Below are 21,728 nucleotides of genomic sequence, written 5' to 3'. Positions count from 1 at the left end.
CATGACTATGATTATAGAAATTTAATGAAAAAAGCAAGGGAAGATAAAGTACAGTATTGCACTCTGTGTTCTGCAGAGACTTGCAAGATATAGAAATTAATCTCTGATTTGTGTTCCAAAGGGAGATAAAATGTGTTACACTTTCATGGAAGGGCCCAGAGCACTGTCCCCTGCAAGAGCCACAGATCATTGATTTCCCAGAGCTGCCCAAGAGCTTTGGACCCTGTGGGGTACAGTGAGTGTGGATGTTTGTGGGTCAGGACTCTTCCATTTCTTTCATATTTCTGTCTCCTTGTTACCAGTCATGTGAATTGGACAGCTGTTGTATCTTGTTGTAAAATTGGGGTTCCCAGGACTTGTAGGAGCACCCCTGACAGTATCTCTGATTTTGTGTGCTTGTGAAATCCCTTCCAACTAGAACTTGCCTCAGATGCTTAAACAAGGCTTATCTTGTGACAGTTTAGCTGTCATTGTAGTACAGCAAATGTGGCATGTGGGCTGAGACAACTAAAAGCTGCTAATACACTCAGAATTGGCAGAGAAGAGTGGCAAAGCCTGAATAACTGCAAACCTGAGGGAGATCCTCCTCATTTCCTTTCCTTTCCTGAGCTGAGAATCTTAGGTACGAGATGATAATGGGCAGCTGGGGCAGTGCAAGGTTGGGAGTTTGGATGCAGCCTCTTGTAACCCATCTGGGCTTCAGAGGGACTACTTTTAAATAATGAAAAATAGGATAATTCATCTCAAGCTAAGCAGCACTCAGGTAGTGGGACTTTAACAACAAACCAATGAAGACTAATTTGAATAATGGCAGGAAGAGGGAAGATACAGCTTGATAGATAGGATGAAGGGAAGTCACTTGCAAGTATAAAGGCAAGTATACATCTTCTCTGAGATACAATTCCATGTATGCATGATATGCAGAAGTTTTCACTCTTTTTTTTAATACTTTTTGTTAGTCATAGGATAGGGCCCATTCAGGCTTTGACTGAAATACTGACTGCACTAGCATCTGTTTTCTTAGATAAGGATTGAATTTGACCCAGTTCCTTTACATATATATGTATATATATATAAAACCATTAATGTGTGCAGTGCTGCCATAATGCTTTTTAAACATTTCCAACTGAAAAACAGACTAAGATTGAATGCTAATTCCTTTTTATTTTACGGACGTTTTATTTTTGCTTGCTTGCATGTGGGTTTAAAGCCTTGCAGTTTTCTAAGCTATGTTGTGAAGGCTGATAGAGCACAGGTTGAGAACTGCTACCACACGTGGTTCCTCTTCTGAAGTGCTCTAACACCTTCTTTTTCTGTCCCATTTTTTTTTAAAATAATGTCTACTTAGAAGAAGATAGTGCAGCAATGGAAAAACAGATGTAAGAATTACAGGATTAAGTAGAGTAAGACAGCTGGAAAGTGAACTGAAGCCTTCCTTATCAAGCATCCTCCTCCTTTCCAACATCCACAATAAGTAAGAGGGTTCTTGTGACACGTGCAGTTGCTGAGATCATATTCGGGCTCTGTAGTGAGCCTGAATTAATTATGTTTTATTACAGAATTCTATAAAGTTAATCTCAGTCATGTAGAACAAAAATATGCTTGCATTTAATGAGTAATACTAATTCAGGAATTAAGTAGAAATTTTTAGCAGTGTAGGAAAGGAAGCCTTCAGAGCACCTCTTCCTGCTTTTTGGTGCAGACTTCTGTACCTCTCGGAGGGATATGCATAGATGAGGAGAATGGAAGAGAAACCCCGAGAGCAATACAGTGGGCAGGAGATTCATTGAACCTGAGGAAAGACAGCATGTGACGGGCTTATCATACTCGTTCGTTTATGACCAGTGATACCATTGTGTGTTTTGTGGATGGATATTGTAAAATAACATTAGTGGAACGGATGCCTGACCCATCTCACAAAGAAAGGAGGTGACATCCTGTCTCCTTGAAGCCACGGGGTCTGGGCAGCACAAAGCAGTTCAGGATGCACACAGTATGTCCCTGAGGCACATCCTTGAGTTCATCACCCTCCTGCTGCTAACCAAACATGCTGGGGTGTGGCACCCATGACTCAGTGCCATCTGTGGAGCCTACAGGTTTGGTAACATTTCTGAACCCACGGTGCAAGACAAGCTTTCAGAATGCCCCATGTTTTTAATTGAGAATACCAAACGGAGGTTGGGTTGGGTGGAACTTGGCCTAAGCTGTCTCTGCGCTTGGCCTGGATGGGCTTAAAGATTTGCAGGTTTTGGCAGAGCCTCGTCCAAACCTTAGGTTTGTCATGGAACCTGCAACCATGATAGAGCCGACCTGGGCTTCATGTGGGATGTTTTTCTGACAGACAGAACCACAGGCTGCAGCATCTTCAACTGGTGTTCAAAATATACTTAAGCTAGATGTAAAATAACTCAACGCATCTAACTTCTTCCCCTTTCTCTTAAATATATCCAACAAAGCTGCTTGTTCAGGTAGGTCACTGTAATCGGACCTCTGTTTCATCTTGGTCTGCTGTAACACATTTGGTGCTGTTCAAAAGGGTCAGGAGAGCAGCATTTTAATAAAGCTACAATTAAAAGTCTTTAGGATTTTCATAATGCTTTTTTTTAACAGTAAATCTTGCTTTCTTGCTTAGCACCAATGAAGCCTTTATCAGACCCTGTTCATCTTGCTCCCATGCTGATAGAGCAACAGGGGTCCTCTATGTAAGATGAGGTACATGCGAAGGACAGGATGTGCATTTTTGTGGAAGAATGCTTGTGCGACTATTGCAAATGCTAATACCTGTGGACTCAATTCTGCAGCTGCCAAAGTCAGTTGCAAAATTACCTTTGACTTCATTGCTGTACACTGAAACCAAGCAAATAAAATGAGAAAGGTTTGGCACCCCTTCCTTCTAACTCGGCACAAAACTCACATGCCCAGGGATTTTGTGGAAAGTTTCCTGTTTCAGCCTCCCAGTTCTGCTGAGGCCTGTTATTGCTCTAGAGGTGGGAGAAACTCCAGATATTATCAGGTGCTGGTGCCAAGTGTTTGAAGCTTGTCACTCCTGGTTGCTTTTCCATTTTTAAGCATCTTACAATCTTTGTTTCTGCCTTGAGTGCAGGATTAATAGTGGGAAAGGAATTTATGTCCAGGTGGGGCACCTCTATCTCTTCCAGGTAATCGTACCGCCTTTTAGAAGTTTAATTATTGTGCCTGCTTTGCTAGATTGTCCTTGCCAACCTCCTTGGGTAATGGGCCATAATATTTGGCTAAATGTTAAGGGGTCTGCTTCCCAATCCAAAACATTCTGCTGAAGTCCACAATTTGTTCCTGTATATCCTTTTAGCATGAAATTGCACCACGAATAAGTCAGTTGGGATGTTCCTTAAGATGCTGGATTCAAATTCTACTAATGGCTCTTCTTAAGAGTTGCATTTAGAGCGAGTTGTGTTGGCACTATTAAGGAAAAACTATTTTGATTCACACACAGAGAATATTGTTTTAACAGAGCTGTAAGGTAGAGGAGACAGAACTAAACCTAGGGGCCTTACACTTCTGATTCTGATTTATGTCATGGAACACTGGAAGCTTACTGAATGGCATGTGGTAATATCTTGTATCACACTGGCAGGTGTCTTTTCATGTTCCTGTGTGCTGCTGTGTAAGACTGCAACAGGTTAGGAAGGCAGTTTTTGCCCTGGAAATACAATAGGTAGGTAAATAGAAGCTCTGAGATCCTATTTGCTATGCTTTTGTGGACAGTTGGGAATTTCCTGATGCGTATGTCAAATGACAGGCATCCTGTATTTTATTATGTATATTTAGTATCTGGGTTTGGAAAGGTAGAAAAAGTTCATGGGAGCTTTTTTTTTTTTTCTTATCATTACAGTTGGTCATAAATGTTATGTTGAATCTCTGGATGAATAGAAGTAAGAATAAGCCTTTCTGACCTGGAACATATGTATGAATTCTCCAACCTGTCTGTAAAGCACAGATAGCATAGCGGGAAGAGAAGCCATTGAAAGCTTTGAAAGTTGAAGTTCAGGTAGAGGAGCTTAGACTGTCAATTAATTCATGGCCTGATATATTTTTTTCCCTTACAGTTTTTGTAGTCTTCCTTGAAGGAGTGTAAAAAGATGTAATGAATCTCCATGTTTAACAGCAGATTCATCTGTCTGCCTCTTAGACAAGTGTAATAGGTCTGGGTTAGAAATGGTCTTTTTAAGATAAATATATAATTGATGTGAGTAGCTAAGAAGAAGGAAAGGTTTGTAAGTAGAGATAATTTTTATTAAGCCTATTGGAAGTCTGGAAGTTGAAGTGGTTGAAGTTACTGACTCTAGTTAAAATACCACCGTGATCTGCAATGGGATTTTTCAAAAACTACCTTTGTGGATTGTTTATTTCTGGAGCAGAAGATTTGCTTTGGTTTGCTATATCATGCACAAGCAGTGTTGCAAATAAGGCAGCTTACTGTGTGAATATGGAAAATCCAAAATAGGGCAGTTACAGAAATAAAAGTTCAGCTTTCTGCATGAACGACAGATAAGATCTTTATTGTAACCTTCCATGTTTGGAAGATTTTACAAGAACAGAAAAAAAATTAAGACCTTTAGGATTTCTTTGTAATCCTTTAATGAAAAAACCAAGGCACTCCTTATTGCACTGTTTTGTATAACTCTGGAATGCAGAGAAAAAAGGTAACTGTTTAGGCACCATTCCCAGCTGTTTTAAGCCTATTAAATTGCTATCCTAAGAACATTGGTATGTGCTTTGGCCCTCCTGTAGCGATCAATCCAAAAGACTCAATAAAACAATGACACTGTCATTTAGACCTGGCTAAGTGAGGTAGATGGAAGAATCTAGTATTTGCTCTGTGGGGTAGGAAGATCAAGATGTTTCATAATGAACTATTTCAGTACAGGCGTAGTAGTGTTACCCATAGTGAAATGAAGAGTGAATCTCTGCCACAAAGTCAGCTGGTCTTCAGGTTTATATTAAGCTGGAGATATGAGAGAAAGTCTTGAAGACTTGAGGGAAGAAGGAGAGGGAGGATTTTTTCACACAGAATTTCAGCGGATAATTTCTTCATGGACTTCTTTCTTTGTGTTATGATCCTATTAAGTTGCAATGACAAGATTTTGTTCTACCAGAAAAGCAGGCTTAAGACCAAGAATCTTCAATCCATCAAGTTTCTAGCTTTCACTGTTGAAACTCTTGATTAGTGCTGACAAAATCACAACTTCATAAATAAGGGAGGTTGAACACATTTATAATTTAAGTCAGGAAAGTGATGTGATCTTATCTATTCTGTCAGTTCTCCATCTCTAAGACTATTGTCCGTAAGGTAGTCCAGTAAGGTTAGTAGACTAATCCAAAGACTTACATTTCAAGTCAGTCTGGCTTCTTAGGAAAAGTTCTGTAGCTGTGTTTCTCTTATCTTTTATTTTCCATGTATTGAGTGAATATGTTTGGCTTTGTTGTTTGTTTTGGACAAATCTTGGATCTTTGGATCTTGGAATGACTTTTTCTGCTGAATCTCAAGCACGTTTCCATCACAGACACAGGATATTATTCTAAAAATGCCATAAGATTAAGTAGAAATGTCAAAGAGGAGACTAGAAGTGGCTGTTAATTTACAAATCTGTTTGGGATTATGTTTTTCCTACAGATTGATTACGAGGGTTAGAAGTAGAAGAGCGGCCCTTACATTTGACCAGGAATAACTTTTGTTAGAGGGTTTAATGTCAAACCACTGAGTATCTGGAGGATATAGAGGGAGGAAGTCAAACACAAAAAGTACACTGTATGTATAAAAGCAAAGAGAGAGGGTGGGAATACTGCTACGTTAGAGAAATACAGCTGTGGGAGCAATTGTGCCCATCACCACTACAATGTTCTGTCTTTGCTTTCTCCTTCAACACTTTTTGCCCTCTTTTTTGAGGACTAAATGTAAAGCTGTCTTGCAGGCAGTTTTCTATAGATTAGAAAAGGCTCATACTTTAAAGGAAAGGTATTAATTTTTCTAACCCTAGAATGCCAGAGATATTCACACCCTACCAAGCAGAGCTGGTGAAAAGCCAAAAACGTATGAGTTTTCCTTTGATATGAAAATATTTGCACAGCTCTCATAAAGATTTAGAGCTTTAGTTTACAAGATAGCACCCCTGTTGTTAATCCCATCTGTACTCTGTGGGATATCTCTAGTGAGATACCACTAACGTTTGAGATAAAAATAGGCTCTTTTACTGTGCTGCAATAAGGAACAAAAAGACTTCTGCTGTGGTTAAAGTTATCACACTCATACTAATTTACATGCCACTCATGCTGGCCTGTCTAAACTAGAAGAAAACTGTGAAGAGCTACAAATGGACTGGGGTAGAACACACCTTTATGCTGTGCAAAATGGATGCTTGAGTGATCCAGGTTGGTGTGATGTGAAGGTGGCTTTTTCTTGGTTTGTACTAATGTGAATAAAATCAGTACTGAAGTGCTGGGAGATCAGCAGCACTGGAGAGATGTCTCTCCTGAGCACTGTGGGGTTATGTTACGTAGATTGATGTGGTGACATTTGGAAGCATGACATTTTCCCTTTCGCTTTACGTGAGAGACGTACTGAAATTATCGATCTGGATTTGAACATCCATTAATGCCCAGTTGGCTTTTACAAATGACTCTGAGGTTTTTTATGTGTGTGTCTTCATGTTTTTTTTTTTTTTTTCCTGTTAAGCTAATGAAACACTCATTTCAAATAAGTGTTTTGCAACATAGATGTAAAATACTGACCTAGTTTCGGAATCCTTCACTGTTTGTACTTTCAGAACTCTCCTTTACTTGCTTCCCATGCCTGGCCAAAAAAATCCAGCCAGCCTTATATGTGCACTATCTGCTGGTTGTGAGTGTATTAAATATACCCTGACCCAGAAAGAGCTGCTGCCTGCACAGCCCAATGGCTAGAGCAGGCAGGATTTAAAGCAGACACACACACACAAATAAGGCCTTTACTGCAAAGAGTCTTCGTGTATCCAGGATGGAAAGGTGGAGGGTGTGAGGGCAGAGCTACCTCACTGTGAAAAATGGGTGTTTGCCTTTGAACCATGGACATGATACCTCACATCTCATTTTAACCTTATTTGTTGGTCAACAGGCATCAGAGGAAGTGTCAAAATCTCTGCAAGCAATGAAGGAAATTCTGTGTGGGACCACAGACAAGGAGCCACCGACAGAAGTAGTGGCTCAGCTGGCACAAGAATTGTACAACAGTGGCCTTCTAGTGACACTTATTGCCAACCTGCAGCTCATAGATTTTGAGGTAGGTCAGTGTGCTTAGACCTTTTTTATCTCCCTGAGCTCGGTGTTGTCTGTATATGTGTAAAGACTGTTATTGCACTTAACTCACATTTGCACCATTTTTCATGTGCTGAAGAAGGTAACTGTTGTAGATTAGTCAGTATACTGGCACATGTTCTTGTGTACTGGAAGTAAGTGCAGTGCATTTGATTTAACTTCTTTATTTTCTTAAACACGAGAAATGTTGTAATGTGTATCCAAACAAGATAGGAAATGATGCTGACAATACTGATTATGACCTTGCCAGACACAGTGTTTAACCTCTCTGGGACGCTGCAACCAGAACCACCACTGCCTCTGAAGTGTATATTTGATTTAGAAGGGATTCAGTGATGAGGAATGAAAATAATTATAAGCGTGGGTCAATCTCTTATGAAAAAAAACCTGCAAAAATTAGGATGGTTTAGTTGAGAGGAAAGGTATTGAAAAAGGTATTAAAAACTGGCAGCAGGTGGCAAAATAAATGGGTTTGCTCCCACTTAATTTTTTGGATTAAAGAAGAAATGAATGTAGTTCTCTTCCCAGCAGAAAAAAAAAAAGTTAATATAAATAAGTATTATGTGATTATATAGCCCATTGAACTCATTACTAGTTTTGTTACTGAAGACAAGGACTTAGTAGAACTATATTAACTGCACTTCCATATAATTAAGGAGAAAGCAAGTTTTGGTAAAACAGATGACGGCAATTCAGAATAAATATAAGCCCTTTTAAATTGAGCTTTAGCTGGTGGGGACTGGGAAGAAGCTTCATAACTGACAGGACATTACAGTATTCCTGTGGTCTAAGGCCAGCTGGGATGCAGTTCTCCAGGGACTTCTGTTATTAGTCTTACAGCTTCTGTTGTTCTCTGGCACTAAAGAATCATTAGAATTGCCTGAGTGTTTCCCAGGATTGATAGCCCTGGTTCCTAGGAATCAAACCTCTTCTGTTGAGGTCTGAAGCCAGTACCCAGTGTGTAGGGCAGGGTGGCTGCTGAATTTAAACATCAGCTCCCTGGAGAAACTGCCTGATGCTCTCAGAGTCACGTTCTGTGGGACTTTCTTTCTTATGGACGATTTATCCCACTACTGAAGCCATGTGTTGTTTCTTCGCTTTTCTTTCCATTTTGAAAATGAATTGAAAGGAGGGACGGTGGGACTTATGTTTGCTTTTGTCCCCACTTCTTCCTGACCCCAGTAAAGCCAGTACTCAAGGGACTGATGGATTTTCTATTAGTTTTTGAAAAGGTTCTTGTTACTGGAGTTCTCTCACTCTTCACATCTTGAGTTCAGGAGACTTTAACTCTAGAATTTCTTCAGATCTTTTCAGTTGTCATCTCCCCCTGGTAACTATTAAATGTCTTAAGTACAAAAAAAAAAAAAAATCACATAAACCATTACCCTACAATCACGTGTTTTATATTTATAAGCTTTTCTTAAGAAAAGATACTGTTAGCAAGTACACCACAGAAGGGAAACTGGTGGGTTGTTTCAGTTTCTTGACGGTCTGTATGGCTTTTGTTAGGACAAAAAAATTCTGTCATCATGTTTCCTTCCAGTACTTAAAAGGGAGCTTATAAACAGAAGGGAGACTGACTTTTTACACAGGCAGATAGTGATAAGATAAGGAAGAATGGCTTTAAACTGAAAGAAGCGGGATTTAGGTTCAGTGTTAGGCAGAAATTCTTTACTCAGAAGGCAGTGAGGCACTGGCACAGGTGCCCAGAGAACCTGTGGGTGCCCCATCCCTGGAGGTGCTCGAGACCAGGTTGGATGGAGCCCGGGGCAGCCTGAGCTGCTGGATGGCACTGCCCACTGCAAGGGTTGGAACTGGGTGGGCCTTAAGGTCCCTTGCAACCCAAGCCATTCTGTGATTGATTCTGTGATATTGAATCCACGACCTTTAAACACAAGCAATGAATGAAATATGAAATGCATTGCTGAATTGATGTTATTACAAACAATTCCAAGGTTCATTGTAAATGATAAAGCTTTTTCAATCATTTAGTAGAACTATCAAAATATTCTTCAGAAATCAGTAGAAATGAAATGACTTTGAAAAAGAAGGCAGTAAGGCAATATACTGCTTTGTCTTCATGTCCCCATAAATTTCTTCAGTTTATCAGCTTTTCTGCTTACATTTTCTTATATTTTTGTTCATTGTTGTCATTTAGGTTTCTTTGTTAAGCAGTCAATTTTATCACTTATGAACATGCAAATTAGTTTTCTGCTCTGTATGTTACGGTAGAAATCAAAGTAATAAATTACTTGAAAATCTGATTTCTGAAGGAGATAATCTCTATGTGAATTACTTCGTTTTGTCCCTTTCTCCTCCCTTTCCCCTTCCCTTTCCCTTTCTCCTCCTCACTACCCCACACTGTATCCAAAATTGTTCAACCTACTGGTCAGTTCGAACTTAATTTTGGTGTATTTGCACTTATCTTTGAAATCTTTGAAGACTTAATGAACCTCAACGGCTATTCAGAGGAGAGGGATCAGGGTTAGTACTCCCACTTAGTTTGTGCTCTGCCTTTTGCTGAAGTCTGATTTCATTTGTGTTTCATCTGCCAATAAATGCAGTAAGTATGGAGTGCCTACACATGCTTAGGGGATGTTGTCATGTCCTTGCATACCTCTGTCACACATTTATTGAAAATAAATCAAGGAATCAAGATCAGACTCTGTCTTTGAAAATTTGGAACATGAACTTCGTTGTTGAACTTTGAAGAACTGGGGCAATTGTGCATTCCAGAAGAGTCAATTTTTTAAAAAAATGATGTTACTAACTGTATGTAAGCCCAAAGGCTCACAAGCTATAAAATCCATAAAGGAGACCGGTGACATGGGAAGTTTTCCCTTACTTCATCTTGGGATAGGAGCTAAATTACAGTGTGTGTATATATGTGCATATATATATATGTTTGTTACTTATATGATGGCATCTTTTGAGTTGTTTTTTTTTTTTTTTTTTTTTTTTTTGCTCTGGCCTTCTCTCTCTGCTGCCTTATCATGTGTACCAGTTGTCATATGTATTTCATTATAAGGCAAACTGAATTGCAGATCCAAGTGAAAAGCACTGCAGAAGTATTCCTGCAATTTTTATGGTTGTCTGATGATGAGAGAAGTCTGCCTTGGTTTCCTCCTATCTACCTCCATTTGTCTGAAAAGAATCCAGAGAGACCAACTTCTCTCACGATCACTGGTCTCTGGAGAATATGCTGCTATTGGATGTAATGCAACAGTACACCTAACATTAAGTAACTAATATAAAATTTGGTGTAGCAGAGAGAATCACTTATTTTTTGGCCATTTTTCTCTCTCCTCTTTCAACAGCTCTTCTCTTTCTGAATTGTTTTCATTTTGGATTAACTGCTAAAGCCACTGGAGATCATGGGATTCCAGACATAAGTTATGGGTGTTGTAAAGAGAGGGGAGAATGTGGCATCTTTATAAAGGGTTAGCTTAACAAAAAGAGTGTCCAAGGGTCGAAAGTGCTACAGACAAAGGCAGATGGACTGGCCTGGTCTGATTTGATCCTCTTGTTTAATTCCCTGAGTCCCAGAGTCTCCAAGCCAGCTGGGTTGGAACTAGTAGGAAAGAATATTTTGTGTTACTCAGCAATGATTTATTTGTAGAGGTGAAACCAGGGAATTTCCCTCTGTGTGAAACTGTCTGCGCCTTGGCTTAAAACGTTAAATAATTTATTCGCCAAGGAAATGTTTGTCCTCTCCAGACAGATCAATGAGCATGTAGAGATTATAAGTAACCTTTTGCTTGGGCTTGCCCTGTGCATAGTGACCCACTGTTTACCCAATGCCTTGGTTACTGATCATTAGTGCAGCAGTCTCTCCCTTCAATTAGTTTCTCCCATCAATTTGTCTCTTGCGGCCATGGGAGAAAGCAGTGGGGGAGGAAGAGGACTTACTTAGAATGTATTGGCAAACTCTGTAGGAGAATAGAACATAATTTGGAAGGGTTTTCTAAAAGGTATGTGCAAGAAGTATTCAAAGACAGAAGATGACAGTGCAGATGTGTGTAGGCCTACATACAGGAGAAAGTTAGGACGAAATGAAGGATCCTTCCCATATTAGTTGTGGCTGAAGCTGAGATGTGTATGGCACAGCCTTTTTATCAGTACAGTTATATCATTCCTTGTTGTGAAATAATGAATATAGTTTTAAATTTAATCCTGTTTTTCAGAACTATGTTCGTACTTGTAGAGATGATGTTCAAATAGTGAGAAGCTTTGGCTTTATATATCTAGACTGTGTTTTGTTGTATTTAGTGTACAGGCTTGATGAGTTACATTTAGAGGTTGGGGAGCAGTAGTACACACGGCAAAAGCACGTCTGTCTCAGGGATTTGTTTGCTTTTTTACTATTTAATGTTGCTATATAAGAAAGCCAAGGAGTTGCTCAACAGAATAAGGAGGGTACATGTCTTCATTTAGAGAAAAGAAAGGTGTAAGTGTGTATGTGGGGGGGTTGGTAATCTTCAGAGCCACTGAAGGGAGGAAATCTCATGTCACTGAAGAAAGAGCAAATGTGATGTGTTGCAACTGTGGAGGGTCCCAGAAGGAAACAAGCCTGTTTTTGTTTTAATTTCCACTTTAAATAGATATTATAGTGAATGGTCATTTGCTCATGTTTCTGCAGTTGAAGAATTGTTTTTCTTCTTTAACAGGGTAAAAAGGATGTTTCCCAGATATTTAACAACATCCTGAGAAGACAAATTGGCACACGAAGCCCTACTGTGGAATACATTAGTGCCCATCCACATATCCTGTTCATGCTTCTGAAAGGGTGGGTGCTTTAATTTGTCTTTAATTTCTGTTAAAGCGCATTGCCTGGAACCTACTGCCATTGCAGCTGATCTACTTTCTCACTTTCTTATTTATTTTCTAACAAGGATATTCAGATTTTGTTCCAGACTTCTTGTTTTATTTCTTTCGTATTTACTTACTTTCTGCATAAATGTCTATTTTTTAACGACTGGATTATTTCATTCAGCCATTAAAACTTCATGTTGGAATAATTATGTGCTGCTTGTTTTTGATTGCTTACCATGTGACATGTACTTCAGTTCTTGCCCTAAACTAGCATTGTTGACAACTGCTGAATTTCATTTAGACTGTCTTGCACTGCAGGAGGGAATTATACTGGTGTCTGTGAATAACTGGAGTCAAATGCTGGACCACCATGGGGTAGAACACAAAGAAGCAAAAATGCATAAAAAGAAGAGTTGTGTCTGTGGGGCAGGCTTCTCAAATGCCTGTAGCCACATGTGAATGTCAACTTTAAATTAATTCAGTAATTAACTTCATGTCTTTCAGCATTAAATCTTTTTTTTTTTTCCTTGTGACCTCTGTGGTCGTAAGTGCTGAGCTGTAATAAGGTGGTGGTTCCCAAGGTAAGTTGGCCAAGGAGAGGGAGTAGGCTGCAGCATGGGGAAGACGTCAGCTATAGTTGTGCTCAGGAATGCACAAATGTTGGCCTAAAACTCTTGAGGTTTTTGTCCCCTCTGTGTGACCAACAGTGCCTCCCATTTAGCAAGAATCTTTGCAAGAATCTTTGCTTTTCCAACCCTTACAATCTACTGTTTTCTGAGGTTTTCTTTTGGCTTTAGAATTTTTTTTTATTTTCCTCTGAGGAAAGGAGAATGTATGTGATGTGGATCGAAGAAGTGATATAAGTGCATTTAGTAGCTGATCATTGTGAAACAATGTAGGCTCTCATAGCAGTTATCTTGGTGCACTAGTAATAGCCATACCAAAACTGTGTTACAGGCCTTTTAAGCTAATGGTACTTAGAAGAATTTTTTTTTTTCAAAAATATCTTTCTTGCTCTTGAGGCTAAAGATTGGGGTTTTTACTGTTTGCTCCACAATCAGTATGAAGAAAATACTTGAGCCATATCTAAGATTTGAGCATAACGAGAATGCAGCCCCGAGGGTAAAATCCCTTCCAGCTGGCCTCCCCCTCTGCCAAGGGCAGACCTGAACGAGTGAGCCTGGCCTCTCCTGGAGTCAGGGGAAACAGGCATGTCTGCAGCCTGAGCCCTCTAAACTGGCTGTTTGCTTCAAAACTGGCAACAGCCCAATGCAGCTGAGCAGGAAAATACAAGTAATCAACTGAACTAATTTCTACCAGGGATTTAAGGAAGGCTGAACCTGTCATTGAAGGTGGTGTCGTAAAAGTTTTACTTGATGAGATAGCAAGAGGTCCTGGTCTGATCTGCTGCTTTTCTCAGTCTGACCTGCTGCTTTTCCCACCAGCAGGGTGGAGGGAGGCAGGGCAGGTCACTCTTCTGAACTCGGTCTTGCTCGTTTAAGTATTGTGATTAATCATGATTTCACTTTAATTTTGAAACTCTGACTTGTTTTGTGTTACTGAGAACCAGCATCTTTGAAAAGGAGTAATTAATGGAGTTTGGTTTCATTTACTCATTACAATTCAACATTTATATAAACCTCAAACTGTTTATTTCAGGAGAGTGATGATCACAGTGATGATCCTTCCAGTACCTAAATGGAGCCTATAAACAGGAGGGAAATCAACTCTTGACAAGGGTAGATAATGGCAGGACAAGGGGAAATGGTTTTAAGTTGAAGGAGGGAAGATTTAGGTTGGATATCAGGGGAAGTTCTCTACTATGAGAGCGGTGAGGTGCTGGCACAGGCTGCCCAGAGAGGTTGTGGATGCCCCATCCCTGGAGGTTAGGTGGGGCCCTGGGCAGCCTGGTCTAGTATTAGATATGGAGGTTGGCAGCCTTGCCTGCAGTGTTGCGGTTGGAACTTGATGATCCTTGAGGTCGCTTCCAACCCAAGCCATTCTATGATTTGATGACTCTATGATCATTCTCTCAGTCATTGTTATGTTGTACAACTGTTTTCAATTTCATATGTAGATGCAACCATTTTCTTCCCTCTTTATCTTTTTTTTTTCCTCCTCTCTTTCTCACTTATTTTCTTCTTGCATGTTATGTGTGCATCTCTACCATATGTCTCCGCTTTATTTCAAGTTAGAAAATATTTTTGGATCATGTCCCAGATATTCTTTGGGATCTGTAGCAACCAAGAATATTAAAATGATAGTAAAATATTTGTTATGCATATGTGCTGCTAACAGACACTCCACTGTAGGTGACCTGAGCCAGTGGGTGTATTTCTGTACTTTTTAGAGATGCATACAGCAGTGTGTTGTGTTAGTTTGGGTCTCTGGCTCCTTCTTGACATCTCGACTATCTCTTTGCAGCACTGCACTGTATCAGAAGTGCCATTTCTCAGATTTTTCATTAGAAACTGCTGTTGAATTCTTCCAGAAGATGGTCCGATCGAGCACCGATGATAGCTGAAAAGTAGCTGTGTAATGATGTCCAGCACCTTGCTGTCTTACTCAACATATACAGGTCCACTGCCAGGGCTGCCTGAAAATGGCACTTCAGATGCATGCCTAAAACAAGGGCAGGGCCCCTGGCGTGTGCCTTGTTGCGTGCAGGCAATGGTGAGACTGGGAAGCACTTACTTAATGGGAGGCATTGCCATTTAACAGTGCTACTTGGGGGCATGTTTTCATGTTTATTTAATGCTAAGTGGAGTACATTAAATCTGCTTAAAGGAAAGGAAAGTGGTCTTGGCTTGCTTGTACCATCTAATGTTTGTTATATGACATTATTTGGAGAGGAAAAAAAAATATTTCAGCCATGGCTGTAGAAGAAACAGCCTGGAACTGTTGTGAAGGCCCGTCATTGTTTTACTTGTATTGGATGCAAAATTTCCTCTGCCCCCTGACAGTCAGTTCACAAGAGTATCAACAAAAGGTTGCTTTTTCACTGCATAATGTGAGCTCTGTTGAGTGGGAAGGATCCTGAATCAAGGCTCCCTCCCAGTACTTCCTGCCTAATACTCCAGTGGCACTACCACTTTGAGATAATTGTTCCTACCTCTTTTTTTAGGCCTCGCTTTATTTCTTGGCTACTCCCTCCCAGATTCTCAGCTTCAGAAAACCATGCAGTGCATAGTTCACCACTAATTTGGGGGGGGGGGGGGGGGGGGTGGGTTAATTGACTTCACTGCATGAGGACTTGCTCTAATAGCATCTTCTGTATGAGCAGGCTTTGTGTATCAGTAAGATTCTAGATGAATACAATGTTTGGTATATAGAGTATCTGATATATTTAGGCCAAATTTGATCCAACTCTTTCTTTGGTGTCAGAGTATTGCACTAGTTCAGAAATAATTTGGTCCTTTATAAGTTAAAATATTTTCCCTTTTTAGTACAGTGACTACAGCAGACTCAAAGTTCATGGCTCTGTTTTTGTTGTTTCTCACAAGTTACAAATGTATGAGACCATCTGTGGATATCTATCATGCCACATGCAATCTCTAAAGTATTCAGTCGCTGCCCTGACTTGTGATGATCTCTTCATATCACAGTGAAGTTAAAATTTAAGTTATATTGGTATATTGGCTGGAGTTGCAGAATTCCCCCTGAGTTTTTCTAAGGACACGCTCAAGCTATGGTAGTTAGTAAGGAGAAAATAATAGAGCTGTCTGCCCTGACCTTCAGTGTTCCAGGCTTGATGTCTTTGTAATTTATTTCATTGTGCATCCATACCTTGTACCATCTTCTGCACTAGTAGAATTCCCTTTGCACCAAGACATGTCTCTGCTCTCAGACTGACCTCTTTCAGCCTCCACAATAAATGTTCTGAAATATCCCAAGTCCATTACTTCTTTTTCTGCTTGCCCTCTGTACCCGGCACGTGGGGAATTCTTCAGGTTGTAAGTTTAGCTGAACAGAAGAGAACTGCGTGGAGTCATAACAACTCATCAGAAGAGCATCTCTATCATTCCTAACTGATGGCTTGCATGGAAATGTGGGTGCAGATAACGTGCTAGTTATGACCAAGCAGCCTGTAAACTTCTTCCAGGCATATTCCAGGAGCCGAGCCCAACTTCCCTCGCTTATGTGAGCAGTCAAAGGTCCATAACCCAGCTCTAGATAATGGAGCATTTGACTAAGAATGACTTTGTTGATGCTCGTGTTTTAAAAAGTTATTGTGCTGGAAACAATGTAGTTTGCTTTCATTCCAACCATAATATTTCTTAGCCAAGTATTAAATATTTTCCTGGCTGCACTCCTAGGAGCAGCTCCGCCTCTTTCTGCTTGAAAATTAGTATTCCTGTTAATGGGTAAGAGGAGAGGTGTGCCTTAACAGGCAGCAGTAACCAGTGTCTGTTGTCTAAAGAGTTTTAAGTTCAGGGTTGCAAATGCTCCCCAAAAGGAAAACAAGCAGGGGCTTGACTGTTGCATCTACTTGAGGGTGGGAAGTTTCATTTGCCTTTCTGGAATAGCAGTTCATTTTGCATTAAGCAACTATTGTTGACATCAGGTTGAAATATGCAGCTCTGGTATGCTCTCAGAACACTACAATTCTTCTAAATTGCATGTTGGTGGTAAATTTGAGGGCCCACTCACTCACAGCACAGATGGCATTTTGTCTTTTTCTTTTTTTTCTTTTGGCCTAGTGCTAGGAATTAATTGTGCAAAGGAAAAATGATGCTGATAAGCTCTGTGTGATAATACACAGTTCTGATATAGTATAACCAGCTTATTGAAACAGTGTGTGCTTTCTGTCCCTTGGACTTCATCGCTTTCACATGACTGAATATTGCTGGAAGTTCATTTTAAGTCCTTCCTGACTGTTAGATTGCATTCTTCTTTTTTTTTTCTTCTTCTTCTAAATTGTTTCTAACAGTTTTGTTTTGGATTAGTTTCAGCTTTAAAGACATCAAAACTTTATAGAGAGAGGAGATTATCTGAATTTCCACCCTAACCCCCCCACCTCCCTTTCCAAGACTGAGAAGTGTGCTGGCTCCTCTCTGTGATGATGCCTGTGCCATAGTGGGATTGTAACTTGAAGAACAAACTCCTGAATAAACCCTTAGCCTCTGCAGTGTGTGTGTGTGGGAGGGGGGGGAGTTAAGCAAAATTTCTCCTAAACTGCAGGAAAGGTCTTCAGGGCTGCAAAAGCTGAATCATACTGTCTTTGGAAACTCTTCCTACCTTCCTTGTTAGACATTAATGTTCTGGAATGATGCTCTCTAAAAGAGTGGGAGTTGATGGATAGTCATGAGGTGTTGTGGGGTTTTTTTTGTTTTGTTTTGTTTGTTTGTTTTTGTTTTTATAAACTGAGGAGTTCAGTATTACATCTGAAAAGGGAAATTATGGTATTGAATGGGCCTTGCTTTCTTATAAATCCAAGAGGGTAAAGGAATTCTGATGAAACCTTATGCACTCTACAGTCTCTTCACAGAGAGGAGGTGTAATGCATGTTCATGCTGAAATGTGCATTGGCTTGTGAAGACAGAGGTTTTTAATGGGGAGTGCTGGGAGCCTTATTTGTGTGTATGCTACTGCACTGTGAGCTGCTCTGGATGCAGTACTCTCATTGGGAAAGACTGTGCGTGTGCTGTATCCACTCTGGCACATATATATCCTATGCTACAAGTTTCCCCATTGCTATAAAACTGCCTGTTTATTTTTGTTCTTTCGTGCTTGATCTCCTTTATTTCCTTTCATTCTCCAGCTATGAATCCCCAAATATTGCCTTACGCTGTGGAATTATGCTGAGGGAGTGCATCCGACATGAACCATTGGCCAAAATCATACTTTTTTCAGAACAGTTCAGAGACTTCTTCAAGTATGTGGAAATGTCAACATTTGATATAGCATCTGATGCCTTTGCTACATTCAAGGTAATTTATTTGATACCTGTATCTTAGTGTCGTGTCAAAAATGGCATTCCATCGGTAGTGATTGTTGAATATCGTATTGCCTTTAAACTGAATGGATTTTTCATTATTCAGTAAGGGGTATAATTAGTCCTTGGTGAGCTTGTAACAGGATTCACACCAGTGATTAAGTCTGCAGAGGATCTTCAGTTCAGCTTTATGTTTCACTAATGTTCTTCATCTTGATGCCCCAAGGCCCTCAGTGCAACCATTTAAAACTCAAATGAATCATGCATTATGTTCAGCTCTTGTGGAATGCATAACCTTTCTTCCTTCCCTAGCCCTCCCCAAATTAAAACTGCTACCCATCATGACCGCAAACAGCCCATGGAAGGAATCATTTAAAATTCACTTTTGAAACCCTCTAATTGTTGCTGACCCTTGTGAGCTTGAGAGTTGAGTTTAGCCTAACGCTGTGCCCCTGGTAATTATTTTTACATGTTTGCATGATTACATTTGTGACACATGGTTTAGTGCAAGGACTGTACTGAGAAGAGCCAAGTAGGTTAAAGTATGATGGAGGCGTGCACTGGAGGAAGGCCTTGATGTTACAGTTTGTGTGGTGGTGTAGGGACTTCTGTCTTTTGACACCAGTTGTGCTGAAAGTTTGGAAAGGCAGATCAAAGGTGAGGCTTCATGGAGCTCTTCCAGTCACAACTAAAACAGTGCCACCTTCTTATGGGCAAGTGACAAAGGACTTACTTGTACCTGAGAGTGTGAGGGAGTGCTAGCGAGGGCCAGCTACCATTTCCCACTGGGGCCTCCCAATAGGTGTGAAGCTGCTGGGGACAATCTGTGGGTCCCCTCAGTGCAGCAGGAGTGGACCAAAAGCAGGAGGCAGGGTTTGCCTTTCACTGCAACACTGAATGCTGGGACCTTGTGGCCTGTGCTCCATATCGAGTCTGTGTTTGTATTAAAAGTGGAGCTGGGAGAAGCTTGCCAAATTTTGTGGAATTTGTATATGATCATCGTCTTTCCTGTACAGGGTTAATACAGTTTTAAAGCACAATTTGGTGCCTATGGGCAAAATACGCAGGGAAGATTGGTTTACATCTGAAAAATAACTTAAGCTAGAGAAAATTCTTTTCAGGTAAAGAATCATCTAAATATAGATGTAACTTTTTTTCCCCCTATCATTGGGTTCTTTGCTGTCATAGAAACACGTTGTTCATTCTTTCTTCTCAAAGCTAATTAGAAACATGATTAGATAGACCTTCGGAGTATCTGTAAGGAATGCCATTTTGGCAATTTACCACATACTGAGACCTGGTCTCAGTTTCACTAAATGATGAATATGTTGCAGATTTGCACAGTGGAAATAACGTTGTGTTCATAAGTAGTGAGTTGAACAGGGTGACCAGTTCAAACCACCCCTTAAAGCAATTGGAAGATACTGTTGTTGAGTAAGCTGTGCTGTCGTTGTGTCCCCCCAGGCAGGAGGTGGGATGTGGACACAGGTCAGTTAAGCTGTGACAGGGACTAGAGACTGCTGCTGCTGCCCCAAGGCAGGAGGGATTGGTCATCCTTCATGGATCTGCAGCTGTGGAACTTATTTCTGTCCCTTGTGATCTGAGCATATTTTTAGCAGGATTTAAAAATAGGATTCTGCATCCTCACGTGCATTAGGAAGAGAGAGAAGTACGAGGGTAGTTGTTAGGTCAGAAATCACCTCTTAAAATGCTTGTAGCAAGTCAGTAAACTGCATTTTGTTTTAAATTACCTTTTAGCACCTGATAGATACCCAGTTCTGGAAATAAACCAGCCGCTCATCTCACCTTCTATTTGGCCAGTACTCTGAATAACTGGAACAGCAAAAAGCGATGTGGAAGCAGTTGAATCGTGAAATGTGGGGCTACCTCATTTCCAATAGCACAAAAACTAGTGCTATGATCACTTACTGGGTGGATTGCTGAGCTCAGTGCTCTCAGTTCTGTTTCCCACACTGGGTTTGTAGTGTTGCCACCAGGATATCTGACAGAGCACTGAAAGTCTTCGATAGTCTGTGCACCAGAGGCGGATTTAGTTAAATGTGAGTTAAGGTTTGGGGGTATTTATAGTAGGAAAGTATTGCAATTTTTAATGATGTTGAGATGTATTTCTGAATGAAATTCAGCCAGGTGCATGGCAGAGGGGAAGGAAGTGGAGCTGCTCAACATGCAGAGGAAAACAGCTTGTATTTAGAGACAGTCAGCTATGGGGAGGGTGGAAATAGTGCTGGCTGAATACTGCTGCTCCACACTACCTTGTGATTTCCAATGAGAAACTCATTTTGGATTATATTCCATTTGTGCCCCCTATTGAAAAATGTTGTACTTGCTTCGTAAGTGTCTGCATCAAAGCTTGTGAATCACATTTCTTGTGCTCGGTCTTTTAAGCTGGTATCATTGCAGTCCTGCTAAATAGAGGAATCTTTTATAAAAATGGTGCACTGGGTTTTATAGCACTCTTTTTCCTCTTATAAACAGTGGTAAAAATAAATGAAAAAATTAGTATGCAAAGGATTGCTTTTATTTGTGATGCTGCAGAGGATGTGGGTGGTGCACCTACAACAGCTTCAGTCTCTGTGGATAAGGAAACCAAGAAAACGTTGATGAAAAAGACATCAGAAACTGGTTCATTGAAACAAACATAGAATCATAGAATGGCCTGGGTTGAAAAGGACCACAATGATCATCGAGTCTCAACCCCCCTGCTATGTGCAGGGTCACCAACCACCAGACCAGGCTGCCCAGAGCCACATCTAGCCTGGCCTTGAATGCCTCCAGGGATGGGGCATCCACAGCCTCCTTGGGCAACCTGTTCCAGTGTGTCACCACCCTCTGGGTGAAAAACTTCCTCCTAATATCTAACCTAAACCTCCCCTGTCTCAGTTTAAAACCATTCCCCCTTGTCCTATCACTATCCACCCTCGTAAACTGTCGTTCTCCCTCCTGTTTATATTCTTCCCTTCAAGTATTGGAAGGCCACAGTGAGGTCTTCCCAGAGCCTTCTCTTCTTCAAGCTAAAACATCTACTTGAATGGACTTCATCAGGCATTTATTGTGATCACTGTTATGTTTTAAAAAGGAAATAAGATAAAAATTAAACTTCAGTGCCTCAAACTGGTCACTTCAGTGACAGCTATTCATCCAGTAAAGAGACTTAGTTTCTTCTGGAGCTGAAATTTGCCTCTGTTGCTGAGAACCAACATTCCCATTCTGGGGAAGAGGTTGCTTTAATTAAAATTTGAATTAGTTATCCACCTTTCAGAATGAGATCATTCAGCTTCAGCTGTCTGAAGTCCTCTGCTACTGCCAAGCCTGTCTTGGGCAGAATAACAGCTACAGAAGGAACTCATCCCACCTACCTGAAAGCCCTTTCTGGGATGGAATGCCTGTGGAGGGAACCTGGATTGCTACTGTGGGTCTGGGCCTAACTTTTAGGTTTTAAGTAGATCATATATATATATATATATATATCCATGAACTAGAGACTGCCTTGTTGCATTTTTGGAGATGAACAATAGCAGTTGATCAAACCTAACATACTCTTCCTGTTGTGGGGCAGAATGGAGATAACTGTTGGTTATGGGACCAAAGCTGATCCTTCCATAAAGGGTTGTTTTGCTTTTCTCCTTTCCCT

At 40.5% G+C, this 21,728-nt stretch overlaps 1 protein-coding gene across 8 annotated transcripts in view; it reads left to right on the top strand.

The window, feature by feature from the left end:
- Window positions 1-21,728, top strand: part of CAB39L (calcium binding protein 39 like) — a 61,654-nt gene that overhangs the window by 27,625 nt on the left and 12,301 nt on the right. For all 8 annotated transcript variants that reach the window (NM_001006272.3, XM_040699858.2, XM_040699850.2 and 5 more), the window contains 3 exons: window positions 7,130-7,294; window positions 11,997-12,115; window positions 17,903-18,071. In NM_001006272.3, coding sequence (NP_001006272.2) covers window positions 7,130-7,294; window positions 11,997-12,115; window positions 17,903-18,071 — 453 coding nt within the window. The remainder of the gene's footprint in view (window positions 1-7,129; window positions 7,295-11,996; window positions 12,116-17,902; window positions 18,072-21,728) is intronic.

Source organism: Gallus gallus, chromosome 1 (genome assembly GCF_016699485.2).
Source record: "Gallus gallus isolate bGalGal1 chromosome 1, bGalGal1.mat.broiler.GRCg7b, whole genome shotgun sequence".
Classification (NCBI taxonomy): Eukaryota; Metazoa; Chordata; class Aves; order Galliformes; family Phasianidae; genus Gallus; species Gallus gallus.
The sequence above is the reverse complement of the archived record's forward strand: the minus strand, read 5'-3'. Positions and strand labels throughout refer to the sequence as shown.